Source organism: Suillus fuscotomentosus, assembly GCF_016647785.1.
Source record: "Suillus fuscotomentosus strain FC203 chromosome Unknown F5891scaffold_26, whole genome shotgun sequence".
Taxonomy (NCBI): domain Eukaryota; kingdom Fungi; phylum Basidiomycota; class Agaricomycetes; order Boletales; family Suillaceae; genus Suillus; species Suillus fuscotomentosus.
The window spans coordinates 111,241-125,458 of NW_024539538.1; the positions used below are offsets into that span (position 1 = coordinate 111,241).

Genomic DNA, 14,218 nt, shown 5'->3' on the forward strand with positions numbered 1-14,218 from the left:
TCGAAGTCGGGAATTGCCTTTTGGGGTAGCATGCGATTTGAACTAGTTCGTTGAAAGTGGCACAATCTGGTCGACCCAGCTTGAGTTATTAGTTATAGGCTGTGGCCAAGGCCAGCTAAATTCAGTTTGTGGGCTTGGTACATCTATAGGCCAAGCCCTATAAAATTACCTTCGGCCTGACCTCAAACGTCAAGGCGGTCGGCTAAAAGGAGGCAGTAAGTACTGCCGCAGGCGGTTCCGAATATTCAATTCTCACAAGCCATTGGGGCGTCCAGAAGTGCACAGCACCGAACAGACTCACTCAATTTTCACGTTAACCCACGGCGTCCATGGCTGTCCTCCACGGATAAGTATATAGTCTGAACACTGGTCCTGAGACTGCTTTTATCCCGCGTTCATTGTTTCAATTGCAATCTAGTCTTGGTCCGACGATCTTGTCTATAACAGCCTGAGAACGGGCCGCCCCATTCTTTCAAATTCAGTACTTCCCTGTGAGCCGTGCCAGCTTGCCAAGTGACTACCAGGTTTGCACTTGAATTCACTGTGTTGCCAACTTGAAGTCGTTGCAATAGGATCTAGACGACAAGATGGCCAGCGACTCGACGAGCCGTCGCTCCACATGCTCATCGTACCGTCGTCGTCGTATTCTCATCATTCCAGCGTTGCTATTCGCCTTTTGCCTGTTCTTTAGAACGCCATGGTCTCTCCCTCCTCTCAACCTCTCGGGAATATCCTCGTCGCTTTCACGTGCCAGTATCGTTTCGATGGTCAAAGGTCCACCAGTGGAAGAGATATATGGCTTGCTCCATTTCGTGACGAGCGATGACGATCGCATGCTGTCCCATTCGATAAACCCTGCTGCGCCGATCGATCTGAGTGTGTATCTTGGTGGTGACCAACCGGATTGGAAATCCCATATGAGAAAGCTGAGAGAAGAGTATCCACTGATCGTATTCTCGAAGGTATGTCAGGTGCTTCAATTTACTGGATCCTGTGTGAGGTTCTGATGCTGTGTCTGCATCAGTCATATTGCCCGTGCGTTCTTTTCCCCCTGTAATTTGATTTGTGCGGTAGCCTCATGCACTCCGGTTCTATGTAGGTTCTCAACGAAAGCCAAGAAGTTATTGGAGTTGTATAATCTTTCTCCTCCCCCTAAAATCATCGAAGTTGATCTTCGAGGTATGTCGTGGCTGTGCTTACCTCTATGATGCATGCACTGATTGTTTTTACAGATGATTGGGACTTTATAAAGCTCATCCTTACCCGTCTCACCGAGCATTCTACGTTCCCAAACATAATCCTGAATGGAGAGGGACTCGGCGGAAACGACGACTTGCACACGTTGCGTGCACAAGGCAAGCTGAAGAAGATGTTTGAGAATGCGGGGATGACGGTAAGGGAAGATATCGTGAAGGAGCGAGAGACGCAATAGAGTTGGCGATGTCCACGTCATCATATGTGATGAAACCAGTGAGACTCTGTGCTTTAAATCGAACGCTGTATTGTTAACATCTACATATTTATGTGTACTGCTATTATGCTGTTTTGTTCATCCGAGTAAGAGTTTGCGGTGGAACTATTTGTGGGTTTTATGTGACCAAAACTCGGTTATACATGTGTCCAAGAGCAGGGTGATAAGCCAGCAGTGGACGGACATGTCAATAAGCTTCCCTGAGAAAGGTTCAGTGCGGACGGGCGCTCGGGTTTACCCGTCCGACATCGGAAAGGGAGAGTATAGGGTCAGCATTGCGGGCTAGAGGTACGTATCGATAAGAGAAGAATCCAAGCTGAAGAACAAGGGCGTTTGAGTTTATGGTGTACCTTTCGGAGAGGGTATGGGGAATTCGAATACGTAGTATGATTAACAAACGAACCCGTGCACTGACGGCACTTGAACGGACAAGTTTGGATGAGAAGCTGCCCGATGGCGATAATCTAGGTCCACCAATGAGACATACCAGGTACATATACGATAAGACGACAGAGATCCGTAATGCATATGGTTGAGGACTGTTAACAGCGGCGTACACTCAGCGGCGAGGTGCATCAATATTCCCACGTGAATCCGGAGGCCACGTCGCCACTATAAACGTTTGTTCCATGGGTGTTTCGCCATCCTTGGCGCATCAAAAAATAATATCGATAAAGATTGGTTGTTTAACGGAGGAACATACCAAATTAGGTATAAGCGGAATTCCCGTGTGACCAAAAAGGTTCGAGCCGATGAGAAGATCAATTAGGCTCGATTCAATTCCTTTTGCTTTTCATTGTTTCGGGTTGCACTCCAACTTCTCGGCCTCGCTTTCAAAATAACCGACCAAAACTTTCATTCACTTACCATTCATTTATCTAGGGCCTTTTTTAGTCCTCAACGCTCTTTTACCTTTCCTTCCCGATTAACTCACTTCGTCGGTCATCATGTCGACGCTCCCCATCACCTCCATTCTCCATTCGCTGCAGCACCAACGAAAGTCACTCAATCATAGAGCTACTTCTCTGGCTCTCATCAGCCTTATCGTTGTGTCATTTTACATCTTTTTTGTAGCAAGGCCTTCATTAGACCTTGCTCCAATAGCACTTCGGACCGACGCTCTCGGTCACGCAGGCACCCATGGATCACATCAACAAGACAGAGACGATCCTCCACCCTCGTCTAGACTATTCCGTCTACCTTCGAATAGCCAAAGAAAGACAGTCGTCACCAATGTCAACCGTCCCCAAATAGAATTGGACGAGTCGCAAGAGCTAGCAGCAGTAGCCGCTTTCATAGCAGCACTACCACAGAACATGATTCCACGTTCGATAGACCCAGCCAAACCTATTGACCCCCAACTTGTACTTGACTTCGACACTCGTAGTCCACGCGCCGCAGACGAATTAAATCAGATCGTGCAAGACGTGTGGTCGAGATATCCTGTTATGTTGTTCACCAAGGTTAGTCGCTTCTTCTCCTTCTTAGCCTCATGCTGATGCTCATCTCTCATCCTAGGCTCACAATGCACATTCTAGGGAAATAAGACGCATCATTGCAGTTATGGACTTACAACCGCCTCCTATGACTTTTGAAGTTGATCAACGAGGTAAACGGGTTCCCTGACTTTGATTTACTAGTCGCTCATCACTCTACACGTGTTCTCAGAGGACTCAGAAGTTTTGATCCCTTTGTTACATCGTCTCACATCTTCGACCGATCTTCCCCTCATGCTTATTGGGGGCAAGTCCGTTGGCTCCATAGCTGCCATCCGCGAGCTTAATGAGTCCGGCGAACTGCATCGGTTGATTACCAATGCTGGTGCGGTCCTTGACGGCAGAAAGAAGAAGAAAGTGCACTGAAGGACAATACTTTCCGATCGGACTTTTCCCATCACTTCCGAAAACGACCTAACGACCGGCATGACCTCCCAGCGATCGTATGATCCAAAACTTTCATGCAAATGTACATACCACATCGGATAATCCCAGGTGGATGGATACTCAAGCGCTATTACATTGCCACAAATCTCCAACTCTTGTCCCTCGTTTATTTCTCGTGGTGTTATAGCCGGATTATTATAGCTCGCTTTGCTTCTTGCTTTCTTTTGCATAATGGACGCCATCAACAGAATTACCCACAACCATAGAGACATTGATGGATTTTTTTTAAGTAATTTTTCTTGTATCTACCGTTGTACGTGTATACGTAGAGGCCAAACAGTACTTAGTAACTGTTCTAGTTTACATGTACATACACAACGGGGGATGCGTTCAGCACGCAGACAATCAATTCAATGATTGAGCTTTTCTTTTTTGGTAAGAGGGAGAAGAGTTTTTGGTATTAGCTCCAGAGTCCAGACTCTGTTAGCATGGGAGTGTTTGACAATTGGGTCCTTCATCAGCGCATGGTGTATCACAGAAGTTCTTCTAGAAAATCTATACTTGGGTCCGCACGAAGTTCGATTCTGTCCTCCGGTTGGACAACGCCTAGGCGCTCAGGTCCCCTGCCATAAATAACAAAGAACGACATTTTTAAACTCAAGGTTGGGGGTTACAATGGGGCAGGCGGTATCTAGAAGCAGTGGCCCCGACTAGTAGACCTGACTTGCTTATCTGAGAGCACGTGCGACCCATGGCGTTGGCTCGCATTATGTGAACTCGGCGTTAGAATCGATACCGTGAACACGCCTCGAGCGCTGATCATGCGTACGGTGACCAAATCGTAGTCGGACGCGAGAAGCCCTGCTTCGAAGTTCGGGAATCAAGGGCTTTTAGAGAGCAACCCTGTTATGGCGCTCCACTGGCAACGGATGATAAATATCTTGGCCACCAAAGATAGTCAGAAGCAAGTGAGATATAAGTGGTATGAACGGCCAACGCGGGCCAAAATGACTTCATTGAAATGCACGAGCTTCATCGTACGTCACGCTGACAATGTGCCTACATATTTTCCATGGACGCGAACATTGGAAATTAGCGGAAGGCGCGTGCACATGACCACCAGTACTTCTCGGCATTCGCGAGGGTACGATGTTGCCGCCAGGAATTATGAAACACCAATCAGTCCGTATGACAACCAATAAGTACTTCGAGTACTCTTGACAGTGGTACTTTGTTTGTTGATAATAAAGCACTGCGACGTAATGTAATTTGTTGCAAGTCAGGATGTTAACCCCTTGGGGTAATCTTGCCAATCAAAGGTCTTTAACTTGGCAGATTCGAATAACGTCGGAGTCAGAGGTTGGCTTCATCGAGAATTATCACACGCGCCTGCTGTATCGAGGGTGATTGGCATACACAATAACGCGCCCGTATCATGCCATAGTGGACGCAATTCCGCTGCCTCGTGTAGATGATAACGTTGATTTGTTAGCATCGGGGACTCTGTAGCCCGCGACAAGTACGTTTCCCAAGTCATCGAAGCCCATCAGCCGCAGGAGACATAAGTCTGATAACACGGATGCGAGGCTTCCATGACCTAGATATAAAAATGTAGTCAAAGTGTGAGAACCAAGTTATCTGCAGACAATCAAAGTCAGTGTATGCATCCTTCGAAGAAAGAATTCGACGTCACAACGGAAAAAAAGTTACACACTCAGGCTGTCTTTGGTGTCGTCATCAGGGTTACCCCGTTGTCGAGAACAGAGTTCCCAAGCTTGTCTGTCAGACTCTGCGTAAATACGGCATCAGTGTGTTGGATTGTGCTACAGAATGCAGAGCACTCTGTAGCACTCTGTAGTAATTACGGGTGACCTGCAGGCGTCACGAGTGTAATCATGATGGTAGGTCAGACACTCGTGGAATGCATGCGCCTCCATCAGAACCTTTCTTGAAAGGTTGCTATGACCTTGCCTATAATATAGCTACGAAGAATTCAAAAGCCTTGAGAAGCCTTATGCAGAACAAAATGACGACAACAACCTGTTGCATGCTTCCGCCGCAAGTCCGGGATATCAACGGCATGTGACGCCGGAACCTGAAAGTAACGCTCAAGCAAGGCCGTCCAACGTATGCCGCATCAAGTGTCCCGGCGGGTGGACGGCAAATACATAGTGAAGCGGATCAATTGCATCCAGGTCAATCTCAACAAGATAGGCTTCAAGTTGCATATAAGTAACTAGTAAAGCCTGTGTGATCAGGATGAACTTGGCGCATTTAATGCTCCTGTGCGTACGTACTGGAAATACCGTTATTCAAAACGTTACGATCCGCATCGGGTACATTGTGCGACCCGAGTAACTGCTGTACACCGGGGGTACTGTAATCAGATACGAGCAATCAAGTAGAAGTTGAGAAAACTCATTTGCGTCGCACCGGTCCATCACAGAAGTCGCCCCCAACGTCATGGACTAGTACGGTTAGGCGGGAGAAGATACTATCTATAGCGAATCAAAGTGTGCATAGACCAACGATAGAAGAGACTCACCGAAGTGTTCACTTGCTTGACCGACACTGCAGATGTTTTCCTCCTAATGTAGCAGGTTATGACATATGCACAATGCCTCAGAATTTTCACAGCGAATGCACTGTGCCTTCTGAAGCGTGGTGGCGCATAGGCTTCTCTTCGGATGGGAACATCGCAACATATGTGCCTTGCCAATCAGTATTTGAAACTCGAGAGTTCGCTGCCTTACTTTATTTGAGTGATAAGACTACTGTCACGAGCCTGGCGAGTGTGGCCTTGGCGCAGCATAAGTTATAGCACGAGATCCGTCCGATTCTATTAAGTATGTCGATATATCACCGGGAACTTGAACGTTCGGGATTGAAGCAATACTAGGCTGTGGCTGTGTAATCATGCGGTTCTTGAATTTGCACCTGGTCACCCGTCTAGTAGCCGCGGCGCTGTGCGGCGGCGACGCCCCTCCGACGAACGTCGAGCTCGCGGGCATAGAACGCAATGATTGTTGAAGATCAACGCAAGGCTCAAGCAAGGTAACAGGACTTTTACACCTTTTGCGTGGCAGTCTTAACGGTGAACAGTAGAAACGTCACGACTCTCATAGTAGATGCGGCCAGACGGTCGTCTGACAGGAGATGGACGCGAGCAAGGGCCGCCCGCTGCTGTGCTTCGACCTTGATATGTGTCACAGCCTAGGCAGCTCTTAGTCAAGAAATATTACGTGTTATATCCTTGCTTCCAAATTGACGACGTCGCGCACAGTCCTGCAACTTTCGGCAACCTGTCAACGAGGGAGTTCGCTTTCAGGCTCCATTCCCTGAGCTCCCTAAAGTGTCTGATGCCAATCTGGCGTGACGACTCTCGTGCTACGGCGTCATGGCAGCCGGGCGGCTACAGCATGGCTCTCATATGCATTGGTTTCTTTCCAGACCACCTTGGAATTCCTTGATCAACACGCTGTTGTGTTGTTGTTTCTTCCCTAGGGAAGCCTTGCGATGAACGCCCGTCCATCTTGGTACTTTTATGACTGCCGTGTACGGTATTCTGGACCCAGTCGATGTGTTTCAGCCCAGCATAGGATTCACTTGCTGCGTCCGATTGGATCCAGGACATCGCTTGAGGATAACGATGAAACATTCTAGGGATCATTCGACGCATCAAGCCGATAACAGTAACTTCATCCGGTTTGCCATAAACCGCCAAATCGAAAACCACTGTTCGAGTCCTCCTTCGCAATATGCAAGGGGCCTAATGATGTAAGACATCCTATGGACTCTCTATCTTGGGCGACAAGTCAGGCCCCCATGAAGCAATTCATTCCCCTGTGGCGATGTGATTCTCCAAATTTCACAGTGTGATCGGGTTCCATGTGTTCGTTCACGGCGACGTCCATGGTCAGGTGTTCTCTCTTTCTTATGACTTGGTTGATGATTCGCGGAGAAGGCCGGGAAGACATTGCGCAAAAGAATCCGTTTGAACCACAGGTCGTATTTGTCTGATCGCAGGCATCCGGCTTGATCCTGATTGACCAACTTTTTCGCATTTGCAATGATTTACATATGCAATCCGTACACCATGGGCATCCTCATTCACGAAGTCGTGCGCCCCGAGGGTCTGTTTTTCGAAATCAAATTTCATATCCTATGTGTGTTATATTAATACTCTAATGATGACAGTGATATCCGGTCTAGAGGACCCCCAGTATTCACCACGCATCTCTGGTCGTACGAATGCTCTGATCAGTGAGGCGTACATACCCCCACCAGTCCGCCATTCCCGCTGGCCGTTTTAGACGCGCCGCCCTCCGCAGATGAAATGACGTAAAAATACAAACTGTACATGTGTGCAACAAACTAGTGGATAAGGAGACAATACGCATACTCGGCCGCCTGCGCGGACAGGTATGGGAGTCATAGTGCACGCAATAGAGAGAATACCCATGGTTGACAGACGGAATGTTCTTTTTCCGGCTGATCGAGACCATGGAACGAGGAATATATGTGACTCCGTGTAGCGAGTCAGAAGGGGTGATAATGCGGGATGGTATGGTACGATTTTACTTTTTGGTTTGGGTGTTGGAGGGACTTATAACAGCTATATTGGAAGTTGCCAGTCCGGAGGCATGTGAGGGAGCGGTATTTCACCGAGGCTAGGAGGTTCTTGGTCTTCCAGAAGCATCAACAAAGCTGACGAGGTGAGGAAGGGTCTATGCTTCTACTCAACAGCATGCATTTCTGTACGGACTCCTTAATTAATTACTTTATTGCATCTTCGAATCCCCAGACAAATCACCCTTTACCATGTGATTTTATTTCTTTGAAACAAGTTGAAGCGGTTATCTCGTCGGTGCGGAAATGAAGGTGTGGTGCAAATTGTAAAGCATAAGCGGCGATCTCCTGCAATATAACTATCCACCTCTTTGGGTTCAAATGGCGGGTTTTCGTAGTAAGATCTCCTCGATTCGAGCAATAACGGGACACAACAATGGCCTCGAGTTCCTGTTGTCATGTGGCAAATTGTCATATCAGGCTTATATCGAGATTTTCCAGTATGAGTGCCTTGATGGCTTCACGGGGGAGTCCAGTCATGTGGTCCCAAGTAATCTCAGGACCCAGTAGGCAAACATTCGCTAGCGAAGATATGCGACGTTTCCTCAAACGGAGAGATGGCGTCGTCCAGGTCAAAGACACAAAACATGCAGCCAAAGCAGAGGGCCAATTATCTAAAGAGCAGCGATGATTGGTGTATCAGAGTAATGGGAAACTTAAACCCAACCGTGAGCTTGTATTTTCCCCGTTATCAAGGCACTGTGCTATTTTGAGCGGGAGATAGAGTGACCCCGCAGGGGGATTAAGAAATTGCCCCGAGTGTAATGGAGGCCAGAGCATCAGGTGTACCATGATTTCACCGAACGCATGTGCTTTCATCGGGCCCACTATTGAACCAGTGTTGCCCCTGACTATTATCTAGTCAAATAGCAAACCACCTGCCATAGTACGGATTCAGCAAAAAGGAACCATATCGGACTTTACTGTCACCTCTGGGTTTCTGATGAGTCGACGACAACCCCTTATTAGACGATGTAGTCTCGATGGAATGATGCAATGGTATACGCGACGTTATGATCAGGATAGAATTCCAGAGTATGCAAGATAAGGATGTCGTGAAGTAGTTCCATGGTATGGTCAATATTAGTGAAATACCGCTTCGCGGTCCGGGTAATCATTATCATACCCCATTGGCAGGCTCGGTTCGAGATTGCACAAACCGGACAACTGTTGCCGTGTCCGGACTCTAGCCTGGACCTGGAAATAGACTAGCGTTCAAAACGTTTTAGCAAGGACACGGAAAGTTGACCGTCCCGCAGGGTCACGAGAACGGGAAGAAGCGAATCACAAATCGCCAGCAATATGGAAGACTCATGAGATGGCTCACTGTATAACGGGGCATGCTGTCTCCGCATTGCACATGAATCTTCCCCAGCCTTAATTCCAACGTGAACGCAAAATGGTTGGGCTGGCAAGTTAATATTTGGTGGAAGGATCCAACCTTCTGATATCAATGTCTACAACTAAAGCTTCGCCATCGTCTTCAGGCCCACCAAACCTTCGATATCCCTGTACTTATAGTACAGATTAAGTGACTCAGGGTTTGCCACAGTCCCACTCGGCTTTAGATCGGACCCCGAAACAATCTGCTTGACCGCAATCTCGATTTTCTTGCCGTTTACAGTGTACTGCACAAGCATCAGGATCGTCATGTCCACCGCACAGACAGCCTACGTACAGGGATATCCGGGGTATCGAACACGTAGGCTGGAACGTGTCTCGGGCTAAGGCTGGTTCTGATCGCGCTCTTTATGCGGTCAATGAGGGCGGGTGTGAGCTTGCGCCCTGAGCGCATCTTCAGAAAGAGCAGGACACGCTCGTCAGGGTCTTGTATCCTCCGTTGGCCCACACACAATGAATCATCGACCTCGTCAGAGAAAAACTCCAGGACAGAGTAGATCTCTGCTGAGCCGAAACGGACACCAGAGGGGTTGAGTACGCCATCGCTGTGGAAATGATTAGATCAGCTTGCGTATCACAAAGCTTAGTAATAGTCAGGACCTCCGCCCTAGAAAGATGAACCCTGTCGTCTTCGGATTCTTGACCACAAAATCCCCTTGACGCCATACTCCTGTACCAACGTGAACATGGACGTCGATATCTAGACGGAATCAGGAGAACGTACCTGGGTACATGTCGTAATATGCCTGTCGAAACTTTTTGCCAGACTCGTCGCCCCAGAAACAAACAGGTATCGAGGGATGCGGACGTGTGATGACGAGCTCGCCAGGCTGACCTGTGTTCTCAATGTTCTTTCCCATAGGATCGAATAATTCAACGGCCATGCCGAGAGATTTGCCTTGAAGTTCTGCATGAAACGCATAGTTAGTCCATGTTAAGAGAATGATAGTTCCGACACAACCTCCAGCATATAGTGGGAAACTCGACACACAAGAGACGACTGAGGAGTGCTAGTTTAGGCGCATAGGCGAGGGGCGACCCAACGAAAACTTACATGCACAGAACACGTCAGTCCCCCCAGAAGACGAACCTATAAGCAGCTTACTACCAAACGCTTCGTGCGCCCACTCCATTAAAGATGCAGTTGTTACAGCTCCTGTGACTGTCATCGCGCGAAGAGCTTCAAAGGATGCAATTTCAACTACAAAAGTAGTTAGCATCAACTCTCAAGACTATGATCCGACCATACGCGGTTTGATACCCCTCATCTGGACTTCGGTCAGGAAGCGTGGACTTGTGCCCAATACCGTGACGCTAGAATAATTTAGTCATTGGTTGTCTGCGCTCGCTAGTGCCTTCGCACCCCTGGTCATTAATGAACTTGAGATAACCCCTGAGGTCAGGGTGGAATGGTGACCCATCGTAGAGGACAATGCGTGCACCACATGCAAGACCTGAGAGCATGAATGGCCACATCATCCAGCCCGTCTTGTATGGGTATGAGCTGATCACTTCACGCACAGCATATGTATATGGGACTGCTTACTGTAGTGTATTGAAAATAGACATCAGTCGGAAGGATGCCAAAGCCAACCATACAGTCCTTCTTGCTGTTCATGAGGGCGCCCTGCACAGGAAGATAAATAGTAGAATATGGCACGTTAGCGGGAGGCGTACCCCACCGCAGTGTACTATGCATTTCGGCGGACCACTTGTCCCTGAGGAGTATAAGATGTACAATGGATGACTGAAAGGTAGCTGCTCAAATTCCAGTGGTCGACCGTCATCTGATGCAAGGAAAGAATCCAATGTAACACTAAACAAAGGTCAAGTGAGAACACGCGTTAAGAAGTCGTGAACAAACCTGTTGGGTATGTTTAAAGACTCTGGGACGGTGTTTCCGGTCTTCACACTCGGTAAGGTAATGATGCGCTGTACGCCAGATGTGCGGAGGTCTCGCTCCACTTCCGAAGCTTTCTGCACTAGGCTGATTGTCTTCCCAGCATAAAAAATCTCTGTTTCTGTGAAAATGAGCTTTGGCTTGATCTGCCTGTACCTATCAAGTATGCCCTAGTCAAGGTGGAACGTCTTGCGAGTCTATGAGAGATAAGATACGGCTGACCTGGGTACCCATGTCAGTTGCGGTACTGGAGAATATTGCCCCTACACTGGAAGCCGCAAGAGCAACTACCACAGCGGTGATGGAGTTGGATATGATAGCTGTGATCATTTAAGGTTAACGATCTGTGGCAAACTCTATAAACGTCTCCTTCGCTCACCAGCAACCCTATCTCCAACCTTCAATCCATTCACGCGCATTGCAGCTGCCATTTTGCGTACCATCTCTCTTAGCTGACGGAATGTATAATGCGTCACGACTCCGAGTTCATTGCCTGCTGTGCAAGCGATACCATCGTCGTCTCGGTAGAGAAGGTTCTCAGCGTAGTTGAGGCGTGCTCCGGGAAACCATTCGGGTACTTCTTCATATTTGCCCTTTTGGACTATCTATGGTGATATTCGATATCATAAGGAAAAGAGCAATGTGAGTTGACGCACCTTTGTGGGATCTGGGGGAACAGAAGACAGAATACCCATAAACTGCCAGAGGTCGAGCCAGAAGGTGTAATTGGATATCGAGTATGCATGGAGGTCATGGTAGTCCTCTACAGTACAAAGATGCTCCAGTCAGGCTCTCATTCTATGAGAGATATCAACGCACTGAGTTTCAGGTTGTGCTTGAGGTTAATTTCACGCCTGAAGTTCTCGCAGACGACATGAGACGGGTAAGCGGGTGTCCAAATAAGGCGTGACTGGTCGAACTGAGCACTCATTGCAGGACACTTGAATCACTTTGCAGTTGGCTTGGGTGGTGATTTGCCTGCAGGGGAATTTTCGGGTCGCGCTCAGCTTAAGGCGTCCTCTCCCACGGCCGGAATGATTAATGATTAATGATGCATGACCTGGTGCAGACCTATTTTGAAGCAGTTCTACCAGCCAGTGAAAAAAGCAAGGAAATTTTTGGCACTCCCAGTGTGCTATATATTGATGTGAGACTCGAGTCCAATACTAGTCCCTCCATCGTAGTTCCGTAACCATTTTCTCGTCTACTACTGCTTGAATATTGTAGCTGGCGTCACCGGAGGCTGTTGCAACTTGCGAGTGGTGGAACAGATGTGAAATCGGTCTCGAATTACTTGGCCACTGCGGCAACCTCGGTATTGACTTGAATGCCGGCTTGAGGGAATTGAGAGGACGACCTCCATTGTCAAGACATCTGCTAGTACATCCTGAGTTCTGTTACATTTTGCCCACCACACTCCACACTACAGGCTGAGTAGCAATAGATAATATAAAATTCCGTTGTTAGAGTGCACGTAGTTCAAAGTTCAAACTGACAATTGTTTTGTGGCCACGTGGCCCGGCCGTGGGCTTCCACTTTGGGGCGTATTCTTAGCAGAATGTCAAGGATTTGGACACTCTGGGGCCAAAATCTGGGGCAGGCCCACCGGCAAGTGCGGCAGAGTACAGCTGAGTTTAAACACCGTTTGATGACAAAGCCCAGCCCGCTCAAATATTGCTGATCAACGTCTCCCGCCTGCCTGCCTGCTCGCCGCTGCCTGCCAGCATGCAGCTGTTGTTGGAATACTGCATTCATGCTCCGCCCCAAGTCTACCTTATGACAATGCCATGCCTGATACCCATCTCTTTTATCTGCCCAGTCCGCCCTTCCTGTGTTTCTCGCCCGCCCGCCAGCCCTCCCGCCCCTAAGACTCTTCCTGCACGCCTGTACCCGCCTCATCATGTCTTCACTGCGGCGGGGTGGCTGTGATTCTCAGGCGCATGATGTTGAAACTCCGATTGAAACAAACAGATGCCCCAGAGTTTGGCTCCAGAGTCCGCCGCAGATTTTGGCCCCAGAGTGTCCATTTCCTGGATGTCCTCATTCTTAGCATCCGGACCGATTTTCTTGTTTGTCTACCAATAAGTAGTGCGTGGAAGAGGCGATTGAGTGCTGAGCCCAGAGCCCAGAGCTCTTGGCCACTGTGTCCCGACGTTATCCTGATCGATTCCAGCCTCTCAATGCCTTCAAATTTATTCAACTCCACCGGTTGTGACTTATCCAAATTTTTCGTAGTGATCTTCGTGCTGTATAAATCATGGGCCGCCTTTGCAGATTCCAGAACAGGTGAATCATAGCTCTACATTGATCGTATTGAAATTTCTTGGTCAGTATATTGCTCTCCTGTTGTCTTCCTCCCGCCATCTCGATGTGCCAGTCAGGCCACTTGATCCCTTGCAATGGACGCTTTCTCGAGCAATGTTTGTCAAGGTGCACTCATGACTGTTGTGGGAGCTGGTAGAGCAAGGCTGCGCAGTATGTTGGACCCAGTTGTCACGCTTCCGCATACCATTGAGTAATCTAGATTCTGTTTGCATCAGGTGATATTGGTGCAGCCTTAATACAAAAGTTCGGGCTGCTCAGCTTCCGCCTTCGTAACATAGTAGATGCGTCTACTGAAGTACTGAAGACTAGTCCGCACAAATACGACAACTGGCAGCAATGAAATGTTGTCAAATCCATATATTGCCTGATTTTTCCCGGTTTCTTCTTCTTCCGCTGTTCTGCGACTTATGGAAGGCAGCAGAATATGGTCCAAGATGATCAAGATCCTACCCATGTTCCACTCGGTATTGCACTAATTGCGGTCTCGCAGTTGTCTTCCGAGTTCCAGTCGCCCGAACATCTTGCTGGATCTTCTGATCACCGACTTCCCTACGCAAGTCGTTGGATAGTATTGTTGGTCCCATCGTTCAGGTGCCCAGGAAGTGGCCA

At 48.3% G+C, this 14,218-nt stretch overlaps 3 protein-coding genes across 3 annotated transcripts; 2 read left to right on the plus strand and 1 right to left on the minus strand.

The window, feature by feature from the left end:
• The first annotated feature begins 289 nt into the window (after window positions 1-289).
• On the plus strand, window positions 290-1,603 carry F5891DRAFT_295700 (thioredoxin-like protein). The gene is made up of 7 exons (XM_041371235.1): window positions 290-350; window positions 419-524; window positions 580-962; window positions 1,025-1,035; window positions 1,100-1,179; window positions 1,233-1,470; window positions 1,563-1,603. Exons 3-6 carry the CDS (start codon window positions 588-590, stop codon window positions 1,430-1,432), a joined length of 666 nt encoding a protein of 221 aa, XP_041226094.1. The 5' UTR covers window positions 290-350; window positions 419-524; window positions 580-587; the 3' UTR covers window positions 1,433-1,470; window positions 1,563-1,603.
• A 647-nt stretch (window positions 1,604-2,250) lies between these two features.
• Window positions 2,251-3,787, plus strand: F5891DRAFT_1164089 (uncharacterized protein). Its single transcript, XM_041365346.1, has 3 exons — window positions 2,251-2,934; window positions 2,990-3,080; window positions 3,140-3,787. The coding sequence occupies exons 1-3, from the start codon at window positions 2,419-2,421 to the stop codon at window positions 3,331-3,333; spliced, it is 801 nt and encodes a 266-aa protein (XP_041226095.1). The 5' UTR covers window positions 2,251-2,418; the 3' UTR covers window positions 3,334-3,787.
• Window positions 3,788-9,446: 5,659 nt separating this feature from the next.
• On the minus strand, window positions 9,447-12,215 carry F5891DRAFT_1188427 (uncharacterized protein; the record flags this gene model as incomplete). Its single annotated transcript, XM_041367008.1, has 14 exons — window positions 9,447-9,611; window positions 9,662-9,929; window positions 9,985-10,054; window positions 10,109-10,384; window positions 10,439-10,585; window positions 10,634-10,698; window positions 10,748-10,872; window positions 10,931-11,011; window positions 11,062-11,200; window positions 11,249-11,454; window positions 11,507-11,604; window positions 11,664-11,889; window positions 11,941-12,047; window positions 12,104-12,215. The coding sequence occupies 14 exons, from the start codon at window positions 12,213-12,215 to the stop codon at window positions 9,447-9,449; spliced, it is 2,085 nt and encodes a 694-aa protein (XP_041226096.1).
• Window positions 12,216-14,218: the final 2,003 nt, after the last annotated feature.